This window comes from Macrotis lagotis, chromosome 7 (genome assembly GCF_037893015.1).
Source record: "Macrotis lagotis isolate mMagLag1 chromosome 7, bilby.v1.9.chrom.fasta, whole genome shotgun sequence".
In the NCBI taxonomy this organism is placed as follows: Eukaryota; Metazoa; Chordata; class Mammalia; order Peramelemorphia; family Peramelidae; genus Macrotis; species Macrotis lagotis.
This window is the reverse complement of record NC_133664.1, coordinates 175345012-175362484: the sequence shown is the minus strand read 5'-3', so window position 1 is coordinate 175362484 and position 17473 is coordinate 175345012. Positions and strand designations below refer to the sequence as shown.

Sequence of the window (17473 nt, the reverse complement as noted above, 5' to 3'; positions counted from 1 at the left end):
GATCTTAGACAGGTCTCAGTTCTACCTTCCAAAGTGGAATCTCTGATTCTTTGAACTGATGAAATCAAGTGACATAAAATGCATTAAGCATTTCTTAAACATGAAGCCATCTTGAAAATTGCAGCTTTCTCTTCTTATCTCCACTCTCCTAAATTTAGATGTGTCTGTCTTCCCTTTAATGAGTATTAAATCTATCCATCTCTTTTTCCTGTAATTCACAGATACAAAGAGATAGGGTACCCAGAGTCCGAGGTCAGACTTCAGCCCAAGTGTCCAAGGTCAGCTATCTACCTACCACCTCCTGCTCCCTTAGTTAGAAGTCACTATTGTTAACATTCCTCATATAAGGTAGTTATGCAATGAAATAATTTATTAGGAATCCATTTGGACATATGAATTAAAATTTATCCAAAAGTGTTTATTAAAATTTATCCAAAGTGTTTTTAATAGAAAGTTCATGAAAGACCTATAGGAGTGAAAGTTATTAGATATAATCTCTTGAGAAACTATCTGAATATAATCTTCCCTTCATTAAGATTTCCCTTTTAACAAATATTTTAAAAACAAAAGTTGGTTTCAGTAAAAGCAACCACTATATTAACTATATCTGACTGTACATAGGATATTCCACACCCATCATCACTGTCTCATAACTCCCAGCATTTATGTAGACCTTCCCTTGTTGTGGTAGAGGGGCTTACTCAGCTCAATGAAATTATGAGCTATGCTGACAAGGGTTACCCAAGAAAAACAGGTCATAGTGGAGAATTCTGACAAAAAAGTGATCCACTGAAAAGTGGCAAACTACTCTAGAATCTTTGCCAAGAAAAGCTAACAAACCAGTATTAAAATGACAAAGGAGAGGGCATCAGAAGATGAGTCCCTCAGTCACAAGGTATCCAACATTCTACTGAGAAAGAGTGGAGGACAAATCTAAGTATTAGGTGCTGCACTCAATATTACAGCAAATTAGAAAATTCAACAGTGGCCACTGGACTGTAAAACATCAGTTTATGTTCCCAATCATAAAAAAGGGCAATGCCAACAGATTCAGATTACCAATAATTGTGCTTATTTCAAATGCCTGCAAGGTTATGTTTAACATTCTGTAAGGTAGACTTCAGTACTATGTGAACAAGAATTACCAGAAGAACAGGCTGCTTTTTAAAGAGGTAGAAGAACTAGAGACAAAATTACCAATATTCACTGGATTATGGAGAAAGCAAGGGAGTTAAAAAAAAAATCTACCTTTGCTTTATTGACTACCCTAAAGCCTCAGACTGTGTATGAATCACAACAAAATGTGCCAGGTTCTCAAAGAGATGGGAGGACTATATCATCTTACTTGCCTTCTGAGGAATCTGTTTTTGGGTCAGGAAGCAACAGTAGAACCAAACATGGAACAACTAATTGATTTAAGATTAGAAAAGGAGTACAACAAGGCCATATATATTGTCACCTTTTATTAGCTTACGTGTGGAGTACATAGTGTGAAATGCCAGGCTGGATGAATCAGAAGCTAGACTTAAGATTGTCAGGAGAAATAACAGCCTAAGATATACAGATGATAACATTCTGAAGAAGAATTAAGAAGCCTCTTGATGAGGATGAAAAGAGAGAATAAAAGCTAGGTTGAAGCTTGATATAAAAAAAACATCTTAAGCAACTGGTCCCATCATTTTCTGGCAAATGGAGAAAAACTGGAAGCAGTATCAGATTTCACTTCATGGGCTCAAAAGAGGGTGACTGAAGTCATGAAATTAAGAGTGAAAGAAGGCTATGAAAAATCTGGACAGCACACTAAAAAGCAAAGAATCACTTTGCCAACAAAAGTCTGTATAATCAAAGCTATAGTTGTTCCAGTAGTTATGTATGGAGAGATGAACTATAAGGAAATATAGCAGAATTGACATGTTTGAATTATAGTGCTGAAAAAGAATCTGGAGAGCTTCTTTGACAGCAAAGGAATCAAATCATTCAAGAATTTAATTCAGGCTATTCACTGAAGGTTAAATACTTTGGCCACATAACGAGAAGATAAGCAATCTTTGGAAAAGACTCTGATTGGGTAAGATTGAAGGCAGAGATGAGGATGGCACAGAATAAAATGGGACATTCATGAAAACAATGAACATGAACTTGGAAAGCCTGATATGCAATAAATAGTTCATGGGGTTACAAAGAGCTAGATAAGACAAAATTTTACACAGGATCTTTTCTTTTATTCTCACAGAAACCGTGTGAGGTAGGTGCTAGTATTATCCCCATTCTACAGATTAGGAAACTGAGGCAGAGAGAGGTTAAGTGACTTGCCCAGGGTCACATTGCTAATATGTGTGTTTGAAGTCAGATGAATGAGATGGACAAAATGAAAGGAACAGTCTCAAATCTTCTCCAGGGTTAATTTGATCAGTACAATTATACATACTTTTAAAAAAAATTGTCCTTACATTTTGATAATAGTTGTGTATGTTATTTTCCTGGTTCAATCATTTGATTTACTATGATGTGTTAAGAACTGGGATGACAAAGATAAAAATGAAACTTCAAAGAGCTTAAATTTTTTGATAGAGACAAACATATACAAAATAAAAATGAGGCAATTTAGAGGCGAGTAGAGGGATAAGCTGCTAAGGTGGGTGGAGAAATCAAGAAAGTCTTCGTGTAAAAGATTAAATATGATCTGAAGTCTTAAAGAAATAGGACATTCTAAGAAGTGGAGAAGAGAATGGGGTCCATTCTAGACTTGGGAGATGGTCTAGCTCCAGAAATGAAAAATGGATATATGTGTGTGATACATCACATAGTATAGGAAAGAAAATGGATGTGTGCAAGTCCAGAAAGGTAGGGTAGGGGGCAGGCTGTTAAGTTTTAAAGGTCAACCAGGAATTTAAACAAAAGGAAAACATCAGAATCTGAGAAAGTCAGACTCAGGCCTTAGAAATTTGGAGAGTAAAGACTTGGGGCCAAGATATTGCTTTCTTCAGATTCTCCACCTACTCTGACTACTCCTCAGTTTCCTTTGTTGGAGCTTCCTCCATGCCACACTTACCAATCTCTGGTGTCTCGCAGTGGTTCTATCCTGAGTTGTCTTCTCTTGTCCCTCTATACTAATTAATTTGATGATATCAACTGCTCCCATGGAAATTATCTCTAGGCAGATGACTCGGATATGTCTAGTTCCTATATCTATTCTGACCTCCAGCCTTGGGTCAAGACCTCCAGCCTTGGATCATTGATGACCCATCAGCCATCTCAAACTTAACATGTCCAAAATTTATTTTTTTCCCTCTAAACCCTCCCCTCTTCCCAATTTTCTTATTAATATTGAGGGAACTACCATTTTTCTAGACTCACTCTTGACTTCTCTCTCCTCCCTCCACCACAACCAATCTGTTGTCACATCTTGTCATTTCTATCTTTATAGTGTCTCTCATGTAAGTATCTTCTCTATTCACAAAGTCATCACCTTGATGCAACCCCTCATTACCCCACCCTCGACTATTGCCAGTAGCCTTCTAATTGGTCCCTACTCACTCCAGTCTAGCCAGAACTCACTTGCCAAAGTGATCTTCCTAAAGCATAGGTTTGACCATATTATTCCCTTCTCAATAAACTAGTGACTCCCTATTACTGCCAGGACCAAATACATAATTTGTTTGACCTTTAAAAAACTTCACAACTGACCCTTTTTTTTCAGATCCTATACTTCATACCACTTCACTCATTCTACAATTCAGACAACGACCTTCTGCTTTTCCTCACAAAGGACATTTTATTTCTCCATGTCCTGAATGCTCTCCTTCCCTCAGTTTCTTTACTTCACTGGTATTCTTCAAGATTCAATTCAAATTCTTCCTCAGGCAAGTAGTCCCACCATTATTAGTACCTTCTCAGATTACCTCCTAACTACTACCATACAACATAATTGTTGCATATTCCATTAGAATGTGAGCTCCTTGACAGCTGTTCCATATTTTTGCCCTTTGTTACATTCTTCATTGACTTTATAGAGAGCAATCAGGACTCTATTGCAATAGTTTAATCAAGTGATAATGAGAGTCTGCACTAAGGTGGCAGCTATGTGAGAAGAGAAGCCTATGGATGTGAAAAATGTTATAGAGGTAGAAATAATGATATTTGGCAACTGGGAAAAAGGAGAGTAATGAGCTAAGGACAGTGCCAAGACTAGGAACTTGAGTGATTAAAAGATGATGATGCTCTCATGAGAAGTAGAAAATTCCAGAAGAGCTGGGGTAGCTATAGAGAGAAAACGAATGAGTCTATTTTCTTCACTATGTATTAATTTGTAGAAGTCTCCCAATGTTTCTCTTTATTCTTCATATTTAAAAAAAACAAATTTCATTGCCATTTTGTTCATTTCCATCTCACAAGGAATTTTTTTAAAAAGGCAGTCAATAGCTCTGCAAAACTAGTCAACAAATTAAAAAAAATGATCTATGCATTGTATCATATCCATAATCCTCCATCTCAACAAAAAAATCTCTTTTGGGGGGCCAAATTTGGACATTATAATCCTATAGAATTCAGTTCCAATTTTTTTTTGCTTTTCTTTCATTTACATTGTTATAATCAAAAACCATATTGTTCTCCTGGTTCTGTTTACACTTTGCATCATCCCCTTTAACTCCTATGTGTGGCTGCATTCTTCAAAAGGCATAGAAATAATCTATAATACCCATTTCCCACTGGATGGGCACACTTTGTTTCTAGTTTTTGGCTGAAACAGGTGCTACAATTTATATTTTTGTTTATGGGATCTTTCTTCCCCTATTGCAAAGATTGCCAGGTCTAAAGTCGGGAAGACTCATCTACTTGATTCCAAATCTGGCTGTGAGACCCTGGGCAAGTCATTTCACCCTGTTTGCTTCAGTTTCCTAATCTGTAAAAATGAGCTGGAGAAGGAAATGGCAAGTCACTCCAGCATCTTTGGTCCCAAATAGGGTCATGAATAATTATAGACAACTGACAAATAACTGAACAAGGGCCTCTAAATAAAAAGGGGTATATATATATATATATATATTTTTTTAAATCACTTTCTAAATATAATTCCATAATGTTTTCCTGAATTCTTGATTAGTTTATTTACTGCTCAGTCTATAATATAACAGTATGGTCCTCCAACATCGTCTATTTTTATCTTTTTTCATCTTTTCAATTTGCTGGGAAGTGAAACAAAGATATTTTAATTTGCATTTTTTATCATTAATAGTGATGGTACAATTTTTTATGCTTGATATTAGTTTATAATTCTTCTTTTTATAATTCTTTAATCATATCCTTTGACTATTTGATCACTGATTCAAGCGTTTACACATTTGTGCTGGTTACCTTGAATATATTAAGTTCCCTTTATATCCTTCCTGTACTGATTTTGTCAATGCAAAGACTTTCCAAGTTCATATATTATAATCATCTATTAAACCTCTAATAAGTTAGAAAAGGTGCATTCAAACAGGTTTTTAAAAAAAGTAATGCAATCTTTCATATTTAAGTATTTGGACTTATCAAATATTTTGCTCTTTTCAAATTTTTCAATAATTGTTACTGATTCTTGTAACCAGTATTAGATAAGTTTGGATAATTATTGCTTTATAACTTTGACCCTGGCACTGCTGTTTCTTCTCTACTCTTGCTTTTTCCTCTATTATTCTCCCTAAGGTCCTATACCTTTTGTTCATCATTCAAATGATTTTTTTAAAAAAATTTTGTCTAGGGGGGTGGAGCCAAGATGGTGACAGGAGATCTTCTCTTAGGTACTCTCTCTTTCTAATATTTCAAAACCTATAAAATAAGGACTCTTAAAAAAAACCTAAAATTAAAAAACTAAGTTTTCGAGAGATAGAACCCACAGAGGGACCCAGTGAGGCAATTCTCCAGCCCAAGGTAACCTGGAAAATAGGGAAAAGGCTCTGCTCCATGGGGTTAGAGGGGCAGCCTGCCAGAGCAAAGGAACTTCAGCCTCCCAGAGGCAGCCCCAGGATGCCTGGGAACCACGGCTCACAGCAGCAGGGGCAGTTTCCTGACTTACACCTCAGGGAGCACCAGGCACAACTTGGAAGATCAGTGAGAGATCTCTGCCAGAGCGAGCACATAAAGTCCAGCCCTCAGGGCACTCAGGGAGCAGCATGGCCTTGGCAGCCCAGGCCCAAGAACTGTAAGCAGGTGGAGTCAGTAAGCAGGAGCCCCCAGGCAACTAAGCCCTGAGTGCTGAGCATACCAAGGGTAGGGGAGTGGAGAGAGGCTTCTAAGGTCTCTCCTCTGTCCCTGGAACAGGACTCTGGGGTTCTGACCAAATTCAGATCTTGATCACAGTCTAGCCCCCCCCCCCCCCACCTCAGTCCTGTGGCAGAGGGGTACACTCATGGTCATTCACAGACCAGGAAGGAAGACAGAGCTTCACACACTGAGATCCTTCTTGGTGGGGGGGTGTCCCAATAATATTCAAAAGCTCAGGAAGCACCCCAAGACCAGGCACAGGCTGGGGACATGAGTATACAGAGAAAAAAGAGGAACACCATTGAGAAATACTTTGTCTATGATCCCAAGAAGGATCAAAATATTCAATATGAAGATGAGGAAGTTCAAACTCCTGAATCTAAAGACTGCAAGAAAAATGGAAATTGGGTTCAGGCTATGACAGAGCTCAAAAAAGATTTTGAAAATCAAGTGGGGGAGATAGAAGAAAAATTGGGAAAAAATGAGAGAGATGCAGGAAAAACATGAAAACGAAGTCAGCAGCTTAGTCAAGGAGATTAAAAAAAAATGCTGAAGAAAATAACATGTTAAGAACCAGCATAGGTCAAATGGATAAAATAGTTCAAAAAGTAATTGAGAAGAATGCTTTAAAAAGCAGAATTGGCCAGATGGAAAAAGAGATAAAAAAGCTGAAGAAAACAAACCCTTGAGAAGTAGAATGGAGCGGAGGAATCTGCTGACTTTATGAGAAGTCAAGACAAAATACTTCAAAAACCAAAAGAATGAAAAATTAGAAGAAAATGTGAAAAAACAAATGATTTGGAAAACAGATTCAGGAAAGATCATTTAAAAAAAAATTGGGATACCTGAAAGTCTTGATCAGGAAAGAGCCTTGATATTTTTAAAGAATTCCAACAGGGAAAACTGGCCACATATCCTAGAAGCAGAGGGCAAAATAGAAATTGAGAGAATCTACCAATCTCCCCTGGAAAGAGATCCCCCCCCAAAAAAACCCCAACCCCCAGTAACATTATAGCCAAGTTCCAGAAGGACACAATTCAAATACCGTGGAGCTGCAGTCAGGACTTTCAACCAACCAGGGAAATTGCTCCTGTTGAAATGGCCAGAGCTGAATAGAAAGTTTGGTCTTCAAATACAGGACTCAGGTGAAGCATAGAGAGTGGAGGAGAAGAAGGGTAAAATATGAGGGACTTAATGAGGACAAACTACATGTATTCCTGCATAGAAAAATGGTACCAATAATACTCATAAGAAATTTCTCATTTAATAGAGCAGGTAGAAGGAGTTTTTAAAGATGAAACACAGGAGAGAGCTGAATTTGGAGATAGATTGTAAAAATGGAGTCAATGGCTAAAAGGGAAATGTAGTGGGAGTAAGAGAAAGGAGAGGTGGAATAGGCTAAGAAATTTCATATAATAAGATTTTTTTTTTATTACAATGAACTATTGCAATGATATAGAAGGGGGAAGGCGAGGGGGAATGAGGGAACCTTCACTCTCATCAGAGATGGCTTGGAGAGGAAACAGCATATATACTCAATGGGGTATAGACATCTAGAGTAAGAAGGAGAGAAGGGGGATGGGGGAAGGGGGGATCTGAGTGATGGAGGAGAGGGTGGATCATGGGGGAGAGTGGTCAGATGTAACACATTTTCTTCTTTGATTCTTGCAAGGGGCTGGGATTGTATGGCCTGTCCAGGACCACAGGGCCAGGTGGTTGCTAGGCCTTAGGGGTGGTATGTAGGTTCGGGGCCTCTTGGCTCCAGGGCCGGTGATCAGTCTGCTGTGCCACTCAGCTGCCCTACAACACTTTTAAGAAGAGGGACAGAGTGAAAGGAGAGAGATAATATAGTGTATGGTAGCAGGGAAGTACAAATGGAGGGAGTTGTGGTCAACAATGGCAACAATAGAAAAATATGGAAGTAGCTTTTGTGATGGATTTATCCTAAAGAATGTGATCCACCCATGACAAAGCTGGTGTTGTAACACAGACTGAAGCAAATTCATTATTATTATTATCATCATCATCATCATTATCATTATTATTATTTGGGGGGGTTGCAGGACGCATGGAGTTGGGTGACTTGCCCAGGGCCGCACAGCTGGGTAATTGATATCCAAGGCTGGATTTGAGCCTGACTCCAGGGCCGGTGCTCCATCCACTGTGCCACCTAGATGCCCCTATTATTATTTTTTAATTTTAATTTTTTTCCTTTCTCCTTTATTGCTCATGAGGGTCTATGTTTTTGGGGAGGAGGGGGTATTATGTTTACTCTTAAAAAAAGAATATTTTAGTAATGTATAAAAAAAACATCATTTGTTCAAAAATAAAATAAAATAAAATAATTTTGTCTAGCTCTATAAAGTTAACTCCTTGCTAGTTTAACTGGTATTACACTGTATTTACTAATGAATTTAGGGAGTTCTTACTTGTATAGCCAAAAATGAAAAAGAGATAATCCTCCAATTTTTAAATTCATTCTTTACTCTTTTGGGGGGGGGGGCTGCAAGGTATTGGGGTTAAGTGACTTGCCTAAAGTCACACAGTCATGGATTTTCAAGCGATGGAGGCCAGATTTGAACCCAGGTCCTGCTGACTCCAGGGCTCTATCTATTGCACCACATAGCTGCTTTTCATTATTTTATTAAAGTTTTGCATTAGTACTTATACATTTTGAATATTTTTGAGAATTGATTTTTGAATACTTAAATCTTACAATTTTTAGGGCAATATAGTTGGCACAATGAATAGATTGCCAGGATGAAGTCAGGAAGACCTGAATTCAAATCTGACCTCTTGATGCTTACTAGCTCTGGGACCCTAGGCAAGTCACTTAACCCTGTTGGCCTAAAGTCTCTTCATGTGTAAAATGGGGAGGGAAGGGAATGGCAAGAAAATCCCAAATGGGATCTCAAAGAATCAGAAACAACAGAAATGCCTAAACATAGCAGCATTGTAAACATGTTTCCATTTCTATCATTTCTTCCTGGATTTCCTATTGCTACAAAGAAATGCATGTTCCTTAAGATTTTCTAAGTAAATTAATATCATTTGTAAACAGGGATAATCTTAACTCCTTTTTGTCAACAGATGTGCCTTCATTTCTCATCTTATTGCTCTCACTAGCATTCCTATAAAAGCATTCCAATAAAAATCTGTTACTTAAGAGGGAAGAGGTAATACTTTGTATTTATTATTAAAGTAAATATGTAAGATTTCAGTTGGACTAAACGGTGTTGACTGTTTCATGGTAAATTGGTAACACTGATAAAATGCTTATGAGGTGCCAGGTAATGTGCTTAGAATTTTATAATTATCTTCCCAACAGATGAGGGAACTGAGGCAAACTGGTTAAGTGATCTGCCTAGGTTCACAGAGCTAGTAAATGGTCTGAAGTTGGATTTGAATACAGTTCTTTCTGACTATGGACTCAGCATGTCATCCCATTTCACCTAGCAGCCCTAAAAACATAACTGTAAGAGCTATTAATAATTAGCATATCACATAACAGTTTGTTCTGTAGTTCTTGAGCATGCTTTAAAAGTTTCCTGTCATTATACCTTAGCAACTTCACACTCCCTCCTCACACCTTTTGGAATTCCGCAGAGAAACAACCTGGAATAATTTATATAATCATACATACTTTCCCTCCAGGGAAAAATGGAAGGTGAAGAATCACATTGGCTACATATAGCTAGTGGGAAGGGAGTTACATAGGATGGAATCTTCATGTCTGACCAAGACTGGAAAATATAGATTCCTTGGTGTGATACAAGCAAAAGGAGGAGATATGTGGAGGTGGTATAAGAAAATACAATATTTTTTAAAGTCCAGAGGCATTTTGACCCTGAGTTTGAAAGATCTATGAAAGACCTATAATATTGTCAGTCAGGATTCCAGTATAATTCCTCTTTTAACATCCCTACCTGCCTTCAACTCTTCAAAAGCTGGCACCATCTCCTAGAAAGAGAGTAGGACTGTTGGAACAGCTGCAGGAGAACAGCAGACAGTTTGAAGGACCCATTATACCTGTTGAGAATAGAGCATGTTGGTAGTGTGATAGGAAAGATGCTGGCAAAAAAAATAAAAACCAAGGCAGGCAAATAGAGGAAAAGCCAGTTTTAGGACTTAAAAGAAGCAGAGGACCATAGAGATCATCTGGCTTAACCTCTTCATTTTAAATGGGAAGAGATTAAGGTCCAGATAGGCTAAATGATTTGCCCAAGATAGCACAAATAGTGAAACCAAGGATGTGAACCCCAGTCCTCTGATACCAAATCCTATGGTCTTTCTCCTGTGCCACCACCTCATGATTACTCAGTAAAGGCTGATGAAAGGGAAATTATTAGGACCTGGAAAGGACCTTAGAGGACCTTTTACAGATGAGGAAATTGAGGTACAGAAGATTAATTAGCTTTCCCAAGGTTTTACAGGTCTAAAATGGAAGAGATGGGATTCCAATCTAGATCATCAGTTTTTAAACTCAGCACTTTTCTACCACATCACTACTCTCACATCAGGAGAGAACTTTTGACAGAAGGGTCACATAAACATTCCTCTTGTAATATTGATTATATTATTTATCAGAAACACAAAATTATGTCGAGACTCTTTCTGAAGAATTATAGAAAGAATACTGTCTTGTCCTTATTCCTAGAGTTTTATGATGATCTTAGGCTCCCTGGGGTCATCAAAACTTGTTTTACTGTATTTGTAAAGAGGGTTAGAGAATATCTAAGGCCCCTTCCAACTTGAACTTTTATTCTGGGATCTATTCTAGAACTTAATACAGATTAACTGTAACATTTGAACTTACTTGTCTTCAAAGCACAGAAAAACCATAGTTTGGAGTCTGTGGCTGTGTCTCAGGTACTTTGATTGTTGGCCACACCTGCCAACTTCCCTGTTATTTCTTTAAGAGTGGCTAAGGAAAAAAGTTGGGATGATGTAATATTTCAGTATTGTCAACAAGAACCTTGCTGATTCTAACTGGGGGAGGGGACATTGGGTTGAGCTAGAAGATGTAATTCAAATACTAGTGCAGTCATTCTACCACCATAAGCCTCATGTTTCCTCACCTACTAAGCCAGGAAGTCTCAACTGGATGATCTCTAAGGTTTCTTCCATCTTCACCATAATCTAACTCTAATTATTCCTGGCTGGATCATGATGGAATAACTAAGGTCTCTATGAGTTTCTCCCCATAGTCAAATCTCTTCAAAGTGCTAATTAGGGTGATGAACAGAGAGGCCCTTTGTACTTTTGTTGCTTAACTTTATCACTTAGTTTGTAAGGGTTTTGCCCTGAACAACCCTGAGTTAGATACAAAAGTCATACTCGTTTTATATTATGACCTAAATTCATATGAAATCACAAGTTCTGACGACCTCAAACTTGACTAATTTGCAAAATGGTTTTTCCAGAGCAATTATGGTTAAACTCTCATTGATAACAACAGATCAAAAACCATTATCTTGATTGTTGTCCACTTTCTTACCTTTCCTCTTAAGATAAAGTGATGGCAGTGCCTTCTTCTGGTATCACCTATGTTATGTTGAGAAAAACTGAGAAATTATCTTCTGCTTCTGTCTTTGAAAAAGCTGGACCAGAAATTAGGAATTTTAATTTGGCTTTGATACTAAATAACTATGTAACCTTGAATAATCACTACCTTCATGTCTTTTCTTTAGTTGTAAAACTGAAATAATCTTCTGTAATTAATTTCAAGGATATCTGTAAGGAACAAATGATATCAAAGTCTATGGAAAGTGTAAAAATGAAAGACAAATCTTCAGATTTCATAGTTCTATCATTCTTCATTGTTGTCTGTAATGGAAATTTCTTTCAAATTTATACTAAACAATTTCATTTCTAAGACTGAATTTCCAGTAGACACCTGGGATTTCTAACTCAGGGACTGGGAAGTTACAGTAGAGGCCAAAGGTGAGTGGCATGCTCTGAATTTGCCTCTAACAAGAAGCAACCAATATGCCTCCTCCAAAGGCAGATTTGAATGATTTTTAGTTTATTTTCTGTGCTCCATAAAGGGTAAAGTCTTCTAGTGCAAACATTTCTAAGCTATAAAGCTTGGACTCTTTACAGTTACTGATGACAACCATAGAGAGAATGGAGGAGTCAATTTCTGGTAAATTTTTGTAGGAAAAGTTTAAAGACTGTGAGCTTAAGTTCAATTACAAAAATTAATTCTAATACTTCTTTAGCACTAAACTGTTATATAATCTTAATTAGTTCCTTTGTTTCTCAGTTTTCTCACCTATAGAATGGAGACATTTATAATATGTAGGGTTATTTATAAAGATGGATAGCTGAAAATTCTTTTGAAAACATAATTCATCATAGAATACTAAATAGAACTCTTTCCCCTATGCTCAATGACCTTGTGTTATCTTAGAGGCAGAGTTCAACTTGTTAAAATTATTGTGTCAAAAGTTGTTCATTTCCATATTGGATACAGACATTTAAAAGCCATTAGACAGACAATTTTCTAGAAAATCCCCAGTCTAATTATGCCACAATCAAATGCATACTAACAGAGCTATGAATCTAAACTGTAGTTGAGATTAAAATATTTCCTAGAAATTAAACTGTAGATTCTCTATGCATACAAATCTATATTTGTGTAACATAGCATGGCTACATAACTAGCAATTTATTTCCCACATGAGGAAAATGAGAAAAGAAATTCCATCAAAGTTGATTTTGGATGCTCATTGTAACCAGGGTGTCTTTTCCAATGGCAATACAATAATGGATCCTAAAAGAACAATTAGGGATTATTCAAGTCAATTTCATTGTCATGCTTTGGCTAAAATCAAAAATCAAAAAGAACAAAAATAAAAATCCAACATATCCAGGAAAAGCTACAACTTCCAAAAATCATTTGAGATTTAGTTTCTGTTCCAAAAATCATGCCAGATTTTGTTTTATCAGTTTTCATTTATTTTTCTATGAAATATTAAGAAAATGAAGCTGGTTCTTTAAAAAAAAATCTTCTTCTGTCAATAATTCTGGAACCTGAAACAGAAGGATTTATTTAAACCCTTCAATAGCAAATCTTGCTAGTTGGTTAACTTTTTATATTGGTCCCAAAAAATCTTTTTTATGTGCCAAAGTATTTATTTAATGGGGTAGGAAACATCACCATGAAGAAAGTTTTGATAATGCCAAGTTTAACTTCAAGCATGTAGTTACAACAGCTTGCCAACAAATTGACCTTTACTCTGGAAAATAGTCATATTCTATCTAGCAAGAACAGCTCATCCCACTTTATAAATTCTTGTTAAATTTTATTTCCTGCAGAAACTATCTTTTTTGAAGCCATTTAACTGAAATAATTATATTAGTCAAAAATAAATTTGAAATATAATTTGAACATTATGTTTTTCTAAGATCATGATGACAACTTAAATTTTTTAATGGTGATGTAAACAATAGCATGTTTCAGGATGTGGGGTGTGGAGAAAGGAATCAAGTCTGTGATTTCATTAATGTCAGGAACTCCCAATGAGGTAATACCCTCTACCAATGCAAATCAACACCCTCTTTACAACTTTGAGTGTTAAAAGCTATCTAGGACATTGAAAGTTTTTTTCCAGGTCACAAAGTCATCATGTGACTCTGAGGCTGGTTGTCTAATTACCATGTGAAAATTACATGTTTTTTTTTTTGGTGAAATATAAATTCCAAACCATAATGTTTTACTGGAAAAAACAGACTAAAATTAGTAAATCACTATTTCATTAGAAAAGATTAAATCTCAGAAAAGAAGAGATATGGCACTTGTTCTAGGAAGAAAAAGCTCATAGACACCAAATAAGATATATCCTTATTACTTTTAGCATGTTAAAAAACAATGACACAAAAAAGTATACAGGTAAAAACTGTTATAGATGACATAAGAAAATAGTGTATATATATTTCATATATATAAATCTACAATATTTATCATTGTTGATATATCTGTATATGAATGTATATAAATATATATGTGTGTATACACATATATACATATATTTTTTGGGGGGGGAGGCAGCATAGGTGTTACTAGTATAAAGTATATTGTTCAGTGTTGTTTATTATAAATCACAGAATCAAGGTTTAAATTTGAAGATTAACATCCTTGGCTACATAATATACATATATATCCTAAGCAGCTATCAGTAATCTAAATCAATAGCCCAGTGATATTAATAATCAGAATTTCAGTGTAGTGTTTAGTTATTAATATGCTGTGTTCTATCATTTAAAATATCAAGTTCATTAAAATTACACCAGATACATTATATACATAAACAAGATCTAGCACATTTACTAACTAAATGTTACTTTCATTTTCAAAGACATTATATTTCTGTACCTTTAAAACTTTAAAGAATCAGCCTGCAGCAAGAATAAATGCCTATTCTTCAATTCAATAAAATTTTCTATTATTCAAATATTATGAAAAGTACTTCTAACACCAAACTCTTTAATTACATACAAAACGATGTATTTTCTTGTACTGCTTAAGAATTGACCATGTATGTATATTGTAATATAGCTTGCTTAAAGAAATATCCTCTAAAAACCAATTTTAAAAGTATATAATTTGACTAGAAGTTTTTTCCAAAGTGGAAAAAAGTAAAAGAATATTGTCAAAAAAGCATGAAAATTACACTAATTTTTCAAAAAGACAAATCATTTTAGATTCCTATTAAGACCTGGGGTAATTTTTACATTCAGCTTTAATAATAATAATTTAATGGCCTGATAAAGCACATCCACTGGCTCCACTACTATAATAACTTTTTTACACAGGATGGCTATTGGAAAGGCATTTTGCTCTGGGCCTTGGAAGGGTCAAACTAGAACAAAACAATGTTATTTTTGATTATTTTGATGTGACCTCATCATATGCTGCCTGTTAAGTCATATATCCCTATGATCTGCCTTACTTTTAAGCACCATTAAGGAGTCAGCTTAGAGAGCTGTACTTCTTTTCCTTCTAATATTGTTGCTTGTCTTTTTCAGATTCAATGATATCAAAAACCAAAGGAGGAAAAAAAATTTAGTATTCTGGAAGAAGTTGAAAGGTCATCATTTTAGTTGGTGTAGGACCCAGGTAAAGGAGGTAATAGGTTAATATCCAAGGAAGTCTTTGCTTAAAAGACAAGTTAGAGAAACTAAGCAAATCAGCAAATCATTATATTTCAGTTACTGATGATAAGTAATTGCTTTTCAGTTTCCTGAACATTTCTATTCAAATATCTATGCATGTCTACAGATGTCTATCTAAGAGAAGATACATACATTACATATAGCCAGTGCTATTTTTAAAAAATAAAGTTGGCCCACAGAATTCTCTATTCTGAAAGATAAAGACAATGCAAATATAAACTGAAAAGTACTAATGCATTAATATTGTGCGTACATCTCTCCATACTATTGCTATGTTTCTATGTGCTATTATTTTAAACAGGTTCAATGATGACACAACTTAAAATGCTCAACTTTGGTAGCAACTACCTGGGATTGCAATTTTTTTGATATATTCTTATTATTAACATACACAGAATTGCACAAGTTGTCCATAACTGTATAAAATACTGCTTTGGCAATTACAAACATAGCAATGTAGGTCTTAAATGCTTTTCTATTCTCCTCTGTTAGGTAAACATAAGTAGATTCTCATAGCAACACTGATTCATGTATAGAAAGTCCATCACGGTTTCTGTAGTGTGATGGAGGTGGTGCACCTGAATATTGATACCGGGGTGAACTGATATCTTCCAAAGATGGTGAAGTTCTATATCGTATTGGACTATCTATTGAAACAACTGGAAGATTATGATTCTGAATAGCTACATGTTGAAAAACTGTATGCTTTGGTAAGTTGCTGAAGTGGCTTCTGTTAGCATCTCGGTTCCAAGATTGTCCATATACCTCAGGCCTATATGTGTAAGTAACTTCTTCTGGCCATTTTCTGTTATCTGGCAAATAATCCACTGGAGGAATTATGAAGTCACCACCCATAGGAGATCTTGAATTGCCTGAATATGATCCTGCAGCATTGACATCAACAGGTAGGACTTCTATTCGATTAGATGGCAGCACAAGAGGAGTAGGGCGACTGTAAGATTTCTCTGGAGAAAAGTCTATGGAATGATTGGAGCCATAAGGTCTTTTAGAAGGGCTGATTTGAGTCCCATGGTTATAATGCAGAGGTATGAAATTAGTGTTAGCAGAACAGGAGTGTTTTGGAGAACTTCCATGGTAAACAGGGGGATTGCTATAGGATGGTGGTGGCATTTTCATATGACCTACTCCATCAATCTGGGGTGAATATCTTGGGGAATTGGGTGGTTGCACATTAATAGTGAAATTATTTGATACTTTTGATGGACTAGAACCTCTCTCAGAAAACTTTCTGGGGTTATTTGGGTAAGTTATTTTACTTGGACTTTGAGAGTGAGCTTTTTCCAATACTTCCTCAACAGAAGTCCCATTTTCATTGTCAGCTCCTGGCACATTATCATACTGGGAAGCATTGGAGCCCCGCTTACTTTCATCACCATCTAAAATCTTAACCTTCTGCCTTACACTGGAGGTCCAGGTTTCAACAGGACTTGGGGGTGTGCCTACAAGTGTTTGATTTACTGTTCTACCTTTGCCTTCAAGTGCATATTTTGCTGTTTTTTCAATGGCTGACATATCTGAAGGCTTATTCCACTTTGGTACAAAATCCCTCCGGATATTTGAAGTAGCATTAGAATTTTGGTTAGCTGCTGCATTGTTATATTGCTTAGAATTACCCTGTCTGCTTGGTGATTGTTTTCTTCGAGTCTCTACCTCATTTCTAATCTTTCCATTACTTTTTCCTATTGAGTCAAGTCTCTTTACAAAAGGAATCTTTTCCTCTGCATTGACTGTACTTTGAAGATGGGGTGACATTTCTTGTCTTTTGGGAATTGCTGTGCTTTCTGGTTTTTTTGATGGTTGGCTCTCTGAATTGCCAACATTTTTCTGTCCATTGCTCAGGTGATTAACAACAGACTGAGGTTCAGGTGGAAGTTGTCCCAGAGGCTTCTTTGGATATTCATCCTCTTTGGCTAACAAGAAAAAAAGAAATAAAATTAGGCATTTGCTACTGTATGAATTATAGAACTCTTAATAAAATGTTATACTACATATAAATATCTTTCTCTTCTGCTAATTAAAAATAATAAACTTT

At 36.0% G+C, this 17473-nt stretch overlaps 1 protein-coding gene and 1 long non-coding RNA gene across 12 annotated transcripts in view; one reads left to right on the top strand and one right to left on the bottom strand.

Annotated features, from left to right (window-relative positions):
* The window catches only part of USP6NL (USP6 N-terminal like), a 240824-nt gene that overhangs the window by 9643 nt on the left and 213708 nt on the right, over nt 1-17473 (bottom strand). For 2 of the 7 annotated variants that reach the window (XM_074194129.1, XM_074194130.1), the window contains exon 14: nt 7297-17351. In XM_074194129.1, the coding sequence (XP_074050230.1) occupies nt 15931-17351 (1421 nt within the window). In that variant the 3' untranslated portion in view covers nt 7297-15930. Of the gene's footprint in view, nt 1-7293; nt 17352-17473 lie in introns of those variants that run through there. The other 5 variants (XM_074194132.1, XM_074194131.1, XR_012470132.1 and 2 more) reach the window with 4 other exon arrangements.
* Nucleotides 1-17473, top strand: part of LOC141493178 (uncharacterized) — a 67987-nt gene that overhangs the window by 15485 nt on the left and 35029 nt on the right. The gene's annotated exons all lie outside the window — the stretch shown is intronic.